Source organism: Palaemon carinicauda, chromosome 5, assembly GCF_036898095.1.
Source record: "Palaemon carinicauda isolate YSFRI2023 chromosome 5, ASM3689809v2, whole genome shotgun sequence".
In the NCBI taxonomy this organism is placed as follows: domain Eukaryota; kingdom Metazoa; phylum Arthropoda; class Malacostraca; order Decapoda; family Palaemonidae; genus Palaemon; species Palaemon carinicauda.
Genome location: NC_090729.1, coordinates 158253230 through 158265729, shown reverse-complemented (window position 1 = coordinate 158265729; position 12500 = coordinate 158253230). Strand labels below are relative to the sequence as shown.

Genomic DNA, 12500 nt, shown 5'->3' with positions numbered 1-12500 from the left:
TGAGAGTAAGTTCGTTGATGGCCATGTGAACGGAATGGTAGTGCACTGCTCCTACCATTCCAGTAACGCTACCGTTGCGCAAGACACCTCCCCATACCTTATCTGGCGTCATTACCATACGAAATCTGTAAAGAAAATTTCCACCTCTCTTTATATATATATATATATATATATATATATATATATATATATATATATATATATATATATATATATGTATGTATATATATAAATATATATATATATATATATATATGTGTGTGTGTGTGTGTGTGTATGTATGTATATGTACATATATAAATGCTGTATATATGTATATAATAATATATATATATATATATATATATATATAGAGAGAGAGAGAGAGAGAGAGAGAGAGAGAGAGAGAGAGAGAGAGAGAGAGAGAGAGAGAGAGGCCCTCTAAGCCTTGTTCTTTCTCATGTACAGTACATTTAACATTTGTAGTGCCTAAATATCAAAGATAACATCTCTTCGGATGATTGGTTGATTGATTGATTAATTTAAAGTTTTCAGGCATCCTGACATCTACGTATGAACAAACCCACAGTTAAGTTTCAGGAAAAGGCAAATCCCTCATCCGCCGTATATTGTTCCATTTAATATAAGGTCAGAAGTACAATTGTTAAAGGATGGAATTACACTTCAGTGTAAAGGCTTTATTTGAGAAAGTTGAGAATATACGAATATTTTGAAGCTCCTGAATCATATAAAAAGTTTTGATGGAAGGAAACCTCAAAGATCTTTGAAGTGGAAAATTACAAGACCAATTTCGGAGTACATGAATGATATTTCACAAAGCTCTATTGGATCTCATGGCCAATATTCACCGCTATAGTCTTTATTCAAAAGTGTAATTCAATCGCTTAGCGAGCTTTGTTGAAGGAATGGTTACGCCATTTATTTTGAATCTTGCCATTCTGTTTTGGTTTGAAACCAGTGTTGAGAACAGGTAGTTGCTGTTTTATCTGTTCTTGATACCTAAATAGAGGTTTGTTTAACTGGAGAGATGTTAGCTTTGTTATTTAGACGTCACACATATTGAATATATATATATATATATATATATATATATATATATACATATATTTATATATATATATATATATATATATATATATATATTTATATATATATATATGTGTGTGTATGTATATGTATATATACATACATATTTATATATAAATATATATATATATATATATATATATATATATATATATATATATATATATATATTTTATATATATATATATATATATATATATGTATGTGTGTGTTTGTGTTAAGAAAACATATATTTAAGTTTAATATTTATGTATGTGTTTACACTCCGAAGATCGTTTACAATTTCAGCTGTGTTGACATTTCATGAATATGTTGCTAGACCCATGACCATTCCTCTACAATGGTCAAAGAAGCAAATGTGCAAATGGCTTCTGGTGTTTATGGGTGACTCATCCACGTACAGACCATACCTAGCATGATTTTTCTTTATTGAGAGAGTAACTAACCCTCTTTTCACACCAAAATAATCCTCTGGTTGATTTGGTTTATCAAAAGCACAAATAAAACTTGAAGATACTACTTACGTGAAATTAAGCTTTTCACTGATGTCGGTCAGAACGTGGAAGTCTAGGCCAGAAACCGGGCGAACAGACCCATCTGGTGGAAACTCTAGAACCCAGAAGGGCCAGTTGTTGATCACAGTAGATTTCAGCTCCCTCCCTCCGAAGTCGCTGTAGACCTCGCTCAGAGGTTTGACCAGCGGTGCTTCCAGTGAACTCTTGGCGCCTAATCCTGCTTCCCATGACCACCACCCAATAAATCGTAACCTGAAACGAAAATGCAAATTGAAATGAATGCTTGTTGCACTTCTTTAATGTCATGCTAAAAAAAAAAAATAAAAAGTTAAATAAATAAAAGGTTTCTTTCATTTTAAGTTAGCAAGAGGATTCGAAGCGTAGGCTACTTATGTGAAGAGGATTATAATGATCACCAGCATAATATAGTTAATGCAATGTAACATAATGAATAATGTCAATCAGAGTACCATTTTATTGAATTAGATATCATCAGAAAGCATTCTATATTAAGTATCAGATTCACTGAGAGTTTGAATAAACAATTTTATTATATTATGATAGTTGATATAAGAAAAAGCCACTGGCAAAAATGAATATATTACAGCACAAACAATACAATTTTAAATTAGATTCAATAAGAAATTTAAATAGTCAATATAAAGTGTTATTTTTTCTCCTGCTTATAATCAATTATTTTGAACTCAATTTAAGCAAATTGTGGATACTTACTCTACTTGGTTGCGAATGTTGATGTACGAATTCATGAGTTGATAACTGAAATCTTTCGTCTTTATGGCAAAGGACACCTGCCGAGGATTCAGAGCATTTTATTGTCTTCTCCTCACGAATGAAACAAATAAATACGGACAGCATATCATATATATATATATATATATATATATATATATATATATATATATACACACACATATATATATATATATAAATATATATATATATACACGTGTATATATATATATATATATATATATATATATGTGTGTGTATATACAGTATATGTAGCCTATATATACTATACATATATATTACATACATATATATGTATATAATATATATATATATATATATATATATTTATATATAATTTATATATGTGTGTGTATTTATACGTATCAATATATTCATTTATTCATATATGTTTGTCTATATTTTGTGACCTGTATACATATATACTGTGTATATAAAAATGTATATATATATATATATATATATATATATATATATATGTGTGTGTGTGTGTGTGTGTGTGTGTGTGTGTGTTTGTGTGTGTATGTGTGCATTTGTGTGTGTGTTTGTGTTTGTGCTTGCTTACCTACAAAAGGACAAATAAATAAACCTTACTGAAACATTTTCTTATTCTAACATCTACAAACACAGAAAAATGGCAGTATATATATATATATATATATATATATATATATATATATATATATATATATATATATATATATATATATATATATATTTATATGTATATATGTATATATACATGTAAGTATAAATACATATGTATACATATACATATATATATATATATATATATATATATGTATGTATATATATATATACCTTCAGTTTTTTTCCAACAAATTAAGATAAAATTCAGCAGCTGAAGTCCAGACAGAAGATCAATACTTGGAACGAGGCGCAATGAAAGAATTAAAACATTTCCTCAGAGGAGATTGATCACCGAAAATCTTAAAAGATTCTAAATAAGAACATTTTTTGTGCAATTAAAGATGAAACAGGCTTAATGTGTTTCTCAAAACAGTAAATTTTCAATCAAGAATCACACCTAAAATTTTGAGTCGCTCAGAGTAAAAGAAACATTATCAAAGCAGAGATCTGCGTGTTAAGGAGCTAATGTTAACGACCTACTTACATTCATACTTTGAATTTTGTTAGGGTTTAACTTCAGGGCCCATAATTTGCACTATGCACGAATTTTAGATAGATATTTTGGCCAAATTGGGTAAGTGAAATTCTGATCCTGAGATATTGTTACTATGTTTTTCTAAAGCAAATTTCTGTTAAGAGGTTTTTCAATCTTACATTCATTTATTTTTAAATGGAACAACAAACTAAGTAGAAATGAATTCCTAAACATTGTCAAAATACCCATACCAAATATTTCAAAGCAACAAAACTGGTGGGATCAACCTGGTCTCAAAATATAATCTATATACCTAATGCTCTTCATTGTGGATATCGAATTACCCGTTCTCATATACTACGCCCTTGTAAATAAATTTCCAATAAAATTAGATTTTATGATAATGTTAGAACGTCATTGTAACTCGCTTGAATTTTGGTGACCAGATTTGGCTCAATATGGAAGAGAAAATTTCTACGGGATACTTTGATGATTTGGGATTGATAGAACCTGGCTAGTACAGTGGTAACGTGTTCGCCTAGCATTCGCATGGCAGCAGATCGATCACAGCCCAGGACCGTGAGTTTAAGCTGTTTACTGGGGAGGCCACTGCTGTGGTTGGGCACCACATTGGGGGGGGGGGCGCTTGCCCGCCTGACGTTCTGGTGAGTATCTAATCTGATGAAACTGGAGCTGAACCCAGACACCTTTAATCTTTACTTAATCGGAGGAAATTAGAACATATCATAAGAATATACAGGAATAGTCCATTTCTTTTAGCGAGTCATATTTGCACTAAATCGCAACGGTGCCCTTTTAGCTCGGAAAAGTTTCCTGGTCGCTGATTGGTAAGAATCATCTTGTCCATCCAATCAGCGATTAGGAAACTTTTCCGAGCTAAAAGGGCACCGCTGTGAGTCGGTGCAAATATGACTCGCTAAAAGAAATGGACTATAGCTTTTTATGTGTCTCTAACTGTTAACAATTTCATTTCTAATCCTGGGCATATCTTAAACAACTTGTTGTTTAAGATATTGTTCCATTATCTTTATAATACTTTCCCTGTTTGATATACTCATCCTTTCGTATAGTCAGGACACCTCTTTGTAAATTCCATTTCCATTGTATAAATTAGATCTATCGTTCACAAAAGGAGAGTTTGAAAAATATGTAGATTTTAAGAAAAATAATTAGTCTGGCCTGAATGATAACAACATCTTAAGCTTATAAATCAGTTATCAAGAAAGAGGAATACTCTTATGATTCTTCCTTATTCTTCAAATTTTCTATTTGGTTGTATATATATCTGTATATATACATATAATTACACACACACACATATATATATATAATATATATATATATATATATATATATATATATATATATATATATGTATATATATATATATATGTGTGTGTGTGTGTGTGTGTGTGTCTGAGTATACATATATTTATGAAAATATATGTTTAGTGAAAGGATGAAAAAAGCAAATCAGACAATGGCTAGGTTGAATAAAATTTAGGAATCAAATCACCTGAAATTACCAATGAAAATCAAGCTATATATCAGTTTAGTGAGATCGGTATTACTATATGGATATGAGTCATGATATGACAATAAAACAATCTTCAACAGATTTAGTAAATTTGAGAACAAAGCCATCAGAAGGATATTGGGAGTAAAATGACAGGACGGGATTAGAAATGAAAATATAAGAGAGATTACTCAGGTGTCATATGTGGATGAGATCATGGTGAGGTGTAGATGGAGATGGTTTGAGCATGCTCTTCGTACTCTTCAAGAGAGATTAGTTCATCAAACATTCAACTGGGCTCCACCATGCACGAGAAGAGTTGGAAGCCCCAGGCCCACGTGGCTGAGAACTATGAAACGTGAAGCAGGAGATGATGAATGGAGAAGTATTGAATTAAAAGCTTAAGATAGAGACGAATGGCGAAAACTAATCGAGGCCCTTTGGGTGAATAGGCGTAGGAACAGGTGATATATGTGTATATATATATATATATATATATATATATATATATATGTATATATATATATATATATATATATATATATATATATTTATATATAATGTATATATATGAATATATATATGTATATATATGTATATATATACATATATATATATGTTTGTATGTATGTATATATATATATAATTTATATATATATATTTATATATATGTATATATATATATATATATATATATGTATGTATATGTGCGTACAATTATATATGCATATATGCGGTATATATATGTGCGTGCGCATGTGTTTGTGTGTGTAAAATCCTGTTTCCTGTGGAATTTACACTTAGATATATTTGTCACATGCAGTTTTGTGACTGATAAGTTATATATATATATATATATATATATATATATATATATATATATATATATATATATATATATATGTGTGTGTGTGTGTGTGTGTTTAAATCTATTTATATGTTATTTATATATGTAAGTTTATATACCTTTTATTTGTGTGATTCCTGAAAAGGAATTAACCAAACTTGAAGGACGATAATCCTACAACTTCCTTTTACCATTAAAGTATTCGAACAAGAGATACACTTGTGTCTTGACCTAACCAGACAAGCGAATGGCTTAGCGTGAGTTGAGTTGTCAGAAAATGTTTTCCAAAGTAGGATTAGATTTCGATATTTTTTTTTATTCTTTCAACCTCAAACAATAACATTGTTTTTGACGTTGCTAGGAAATGAGAATGATATTGTATGTGGTTGACTTCCCTACATTAAAACACACTCGCATATACACACGTAAATACACACACGTAAACACACATAAAGCGAAACAGAAACGGCAACATATCTCTCAATACTGATATGATTAACGAGAGTCCTAATGAGTCCTGGATGGACAAGGGAGTGTGTGGTGTATGAAATGTGTTGGCATAATTGAGAACAGAATTCTCACATCTACCTCTCTGATGGATGGGAGACATAAATACGGAAATCTCTTATTTTTTAGAAATGTAAAGTTGAATTTTCAAACTAAACAAAATCAATTAAAGAAAATGTTTACAAATTAAAGTAAAACATTTCCAAAACACGTCTGCGTCTGGACATTGCAAAAGAGCAGAGAACGACAGAAAACAGATCAATATATCACAAGGCCAAAGGTAAATTGCAATAAGATGTTATCATCAAACCAAACAACATGAGCATTCGCATGAATTCTACTGTGTTAGAATAACTTTGAATAGATAACATCGTAAGAAAGATCGTAGTCTGCTTTAAGCTCCACCAGACTTACTGTGATCATCATCTCTATTACCTGGGTTCCTTCGCGTAGCCTTTCAATGATGCTTCTTGTTATGTTCTCTCTAATGACGACAAACCAGTGGGTTTGCGCAGACTCCAGGTACTTGTCAAAGATCTGTCAGAAATAAACATATGATATTTAATCAATGCTGCCAAAATATCTTGATGCTACTCGTGTGTTATAAAAATAATTCAATATAATATTTTCATCATAAACCATTATATATGTATACATGTACTGTATATGTATATATATATATATATATATATATATATATATATATATATATATATATATATATATACACATATATATGTGTGTATATATGCATATATACATACATATATATATATATATATATATATATATATATATATGTGTGTGTGTGTGTGTGTATATATGTATATATATATATATATATATATATATATATATATATATATATATATATATATGTATGTATATATGAATAGTCTGACCTGTTCTTTCCACACTCTCCCATGTCCTCATGCACCTGTCAACAGTGAGATTACCAAACAATTCTTCTTCACTCAAAGGGTTAACTACTACAATGTAATTGTTCAGTGACTACTTTCCTCCTGGTAAGGGTAGAAAAGACTACTTATATATAGTAAGCAGCTCTCCTAGGAGAATGACACTCCAAAATCCAACCATTGTTCTCTAGTCTAGGGTAGTATCATACCTTCTGTACCATTGCCTTTCACTGTCTTGGATTAGAGTTCTTTTGCTTAAGATATATACATATATATATATATATATATATATATATATATATATATATATATGTGTGTGTGTGTGTGTGTATGTATATATATATATATATATATATATATATATATATATATATATATGTGTATATATATATATATATATATATATATATATATATTATGATTAAGATTTACATGAGAAACATTTGTAATGGTAATTATATATGGTCCAGGAATAGGAAAGAATGAAAATGAATGAGAACTCCTTTGAGAGAGTCCAAATCAAGACCTGACTGGTTTGCAGAACACGGAAACAAAATTATAACCCGAGATGTAAATGCAAAAGTTTAGTGACCGAGTAAAAGATGGATTTGTTAAGTACTTCGGTTGTTCCTGGATCAAATGAGATTGAAGATAATCTTGTAGAGATGTGTTTGCAAATAGGTTTGATCTTGAGATATACATGGTTTCCAAAGAAGATTTGTCAGTATACTTGAGAATGTAAAAAGGGAGAGTAAATGATTTTGGTAGAATATATGTTAGTAGAGGGAGTAGAGAGAAGAGCAAGTTGATATATGATGTATGATGAGTAGTTGAGGCATATCTGATCATTGTTTATTTGAAGCAAAATTTGATTTAGAAATGAGTTTGAGAGGAAAGTATTGAGCACATAAAAAATAAATGGAAGACCTAGAAGATGGGGTTAAGGAAACAAAGGAGGGAAGAAAAGATGGAAAGTGTTTGAAATTCATAGATGGGGTTTTATGATGAAAAGGAAGCGTTTAGGGTTATAGGAAGGTAGTGAATATCCTAGGAGTTCATGAGTTGCTGGAATATAGTTGTGTTAGTATGATTAAGGTAATGATCAATTCTATTTTCAGATGTTTTGGCTGAGGGAAAAGTTCTAAAGAAATGGGTGATAGGAATAATTAATAAATTAATGTTTAAGGTATGCGATAGGATTTTGATGGAGAAAGTAAGAAAACTAGCAGAGGATATAATAATGAAGTACAGTGAATATGAGGCAAGGACGAATATGTAAGGACCAGGCAAGTGTTTGTTATGGAGAACATTTGTGTGGTAACTTTTAAAGTAATGAGGAAATGTTATATGTTACACAGTTTCAGCCAACATCGAATATACAGCATATTCTATTTCAACTCGTTATAATATGTTCCTAAGATGACTTATACGAAAAACTTTAATTCTATTGGAAATCAATGATTACGCAGATATTTTTCATTAACGCCTACAGCTTTTTTATAATTCCCGAGGAAATCTGAATAACTGTTCCTCCCGTTAGTATTCTGAATTGCAGGTACGATAATAAGGCTAATGGGTATATATATATATATATATATATATATATATTTATATATATATATATATATATATATATACATATATATGTATGTATATATATACATATATATATATATATATATATATATATATATGTATATATACATATATATATATATAATATATATAATACATATGTACATATATATATATAAATATATATATATATGTGTGTTTATATGTATATATATATATTTATATATGTATACATATATATTATCTCCTTCGCCCATTGACGTTAATGGCCATATATATATATATATATATATATATATATATATATATATATATATATATATATATGTGTGTGTGTGTGTGTGTGTGTGTGTGTGTATATATATAATATATAGATTCATATATACATATATATATATATGTATGTATATATACTGTACATTATACTATCTCCTCCTTCGCCCATTGACGTCAATGGCCTCATACATATACAGTATATACATATATATATATATATAAATATATATATATATATATATACATATATATATATATATATATATATATACACCCCGTATACACATATATATATCCCGTATACACACACACACACACACACACATATATATATATATATATATATATACAGTATGTATATATATATATATGTGTGTGTATATGTTTGTATATATAGAATATATACGGTATATATATAAATATATATATATATATATATATATGTATATATATATATATATATATATATATATATACATATATGTATATATATGCGTGTGTATGTATATATGCAGTACATATATATGCGTGTGTATATATATGTACAGCATATACATATAAACATATTGATTACACTGGAGAACTTGCACATGCAAGCTGCATTACAAGTGTTCAGCTTGCAGCCGCATCGCCCTGTTTTGCGTCCAGCGGGGTAGGAACAGCAGGCACTGACATGAGTTGAGGAACAACAACATTTTATATATACATACGTGTATATATATGCATATATATATATAAATGTATATATATATATATATATATGTATATATGTGTATAAATATATATATGTACATACATATACATTATATATGTATATATATACATATACATACATATATATGTATATATACATATATATATATATATATATATATATATATATATATATATCCAGGTGTGTTTGATGTGGTATACTGTATATGTATACAACCACGCATGTATATAGCTACATTCAAACAAAAACAAAAACAAAAATACTTAACGATTAATATCTGGCTTGTTTAGGCAGTAAGTCCGTTAACATTGGGCGCAGAGTAAAACATTTTACGACTGAAAATCCATTATGAAAATGGCTCCTTGGAAAATACGACTTTCCCCTTATTCTTGAACAACAAAATTCCTTAGAGCTAATGCTCTGAATAATGGCAACAGCAACCCCCTCCCCCCTCCCCCACCCCACCCTATCACCAACCATCTGATCCCTCCTCACTCTGGTTTGGTGCGTGTTATGGTGAACAGGTGAGTCTTGCTCTCGATCTCTCTGCTTAGTAATTATGATTGGATTTATTTTCAAACTTTAACTAGTAGAACACTTTATCACATATTCCATGTAAATTTATTTAAGTTTATGAAAGGGTTAATACCAAAGTTCGTTATTGTCGATTGCAACAAAGACTCTGGACAAAAGAAAATGATTTAGAATGTCCATTATCATCATAAATGACGTCAACAACATAGCAAAAACTCCGAAATTTAGCAGATCCACCGTAGCCTTGATGCCAAGAGGTACACGTAAATACAAGACAAAACAATTACCTCACTTGCCATATTGTTATTATTTTCAAACACTTCATTTTACAACAAAATCACGTGAAACCTCTTGTTCATTGCAATTCCTTCCTGATTGATTTTTTACCTGTAGTTATAACATTGGCCACAGCCTCTACATAATTTCGTCAGTGGGATATACATGCGGCATATCAAGTCTCTATCTTGTGTAGTTTAAATTCATGTCTGACGATTGGCATGAACTAGTGCAGATCGGTTTCATTGGCGGATATGAAAGAATGTACAGTATTTAACAATATTGAAAAAAAGAAAAATTGACATGGGCAGGACATATAATTAGAATGGCAGATAATATATTCACTTTAAGAATAACAGAATAAGCCCCTAGAGATTGCAACCGAAGCAAGGAAAGGAAAAGAAGAGGATGGATTGATGAAATAAGAAAATATGCGGTTATAAATTACCATAAAAAGACCATACACAGACTCAAGTGGAAGGACATGTCTAAGGCCTTTGTTCTACAGTTGACTACTTACGCCTCATAATGTTGATGATGATGACAGTATCAAATTATTTTGAGATGGTTCAACCATGTGGAAAGAATGGATGATAATAGGTTTGTAAGTGACATGAGGAGAGGAAAGCCCATTATATGCTAGATATCTTGAGTTTTAGACGAGCTTAGATTCGTATATGACTTTTGACTTCTAGTGATGGCCTTGATCGTGGAATCAATGATACAAATTGTGGAATCTCGTCATCTAAAAATATATTAACATCATTGTGTTCAATTTCAACTTTATAATTATTGTTATAATTACTAGCCGAGCTGCAACCCTAGTTGGAAAAACATGATGCTACAAGCCCAAGGGCTCCAACAGGGAAAAATAGCCCAGTGAGGAAAGGAAGCCAGGAAATAAATAAACTACAAGAGAAGTAATAACAATCAAAATAAAATATTCTAAGATCATTAACAACATTAAATTAGATCTATCATAAATAAACAATGAAAACTACATAAAAACAAGAGAAAGAGAAACAGGATGGAAATAGCGTGCCCGAGTGTACCCTCAAGCAAGAGTAGAAGAATATGGTACAGAGGTTATGGCATGGATGAGTGGTTGGTCATACATAAGGAGACACGACAGGCAGCCAAACTAATAGACGGACGGAGAGTTCAATTAATAGACGCATTTAAACTGTAAACACAGAGCGGGACTCCCAATTCTTATTAACCCCATCATCCCAATGCAATTCCCAATTGATGCATTTCCATACGTCTATTAAACAGCAATATATGTATAAATATGTGAAGCGTGATCATTTTTTCTTCAAGATCAAGCTCTTTTCTTCTGATAGAGGTGTCTTCAGCATACAAATATATATATATATATATATATATATATATATATATATATATATATATATATATATATATATATAGTTCAGTTCTTCCCGGCTCTCGGGTATGGGGGAAAGTGAGTAGTCAAAACCTGGTGAAAGGGGGTTGCGTGTGCGGGTGTGCACGCATATCGATCTAAATATTTTGCTCGTACAATAGTTTCGTAATAAATATGCGTGTGCGTATATATATATATATATATATATATATATATATATATATATATATGTATACATATATATATATATATATATATATATATATATATATATATATATATATATATATATATATATATATACATATATTTGCGTGTGTGTGTGTATATGTGTGTGTCGAGAGCAAATACAATTCAATCTAAATAGCTAGAAATTAAAGAGATATGTTTTATTTTTCGTAGCAATTAGCAACATGTCACCAATAGAACTACCA

The 12500-nt window shown here is 29.8% G+C and overlaps 1 protein-coding gene across 1 annotated transcript in view; it reads right to left on the bottom strand.

Moving 5' to 3' along the window:
* LOC137641221 (glutamate receptor ionotropic, delta-2-like) overlaps positions 1-12500 on the bottom strand; it is a 49844-nt gene that overhangs the window by 24403 nt on the left and 12941 nt on the right. Inside the window, exons 5-8 of the mRNA XM_068373657.1 lie at positions 6825-6926; positions 2334-2410; positions 1611-1853; positions 1-125 (exon numbers count right to left, since the gene is read on the bottom strand). The exon at positions 1-125 is cut by the window's left edge and continues 3 nt beyond it. Coding sequence (XP_068229758.1) covers positions 1-125; positions 1611-1853; positions 2334-2410; positions 6825-6926 — 547 coding nt within the window. The remainder of the gene's footprint in view (positions 126-1610; positions 1854-2333; positions 2411-6824; positions 6927-12500) is intronic.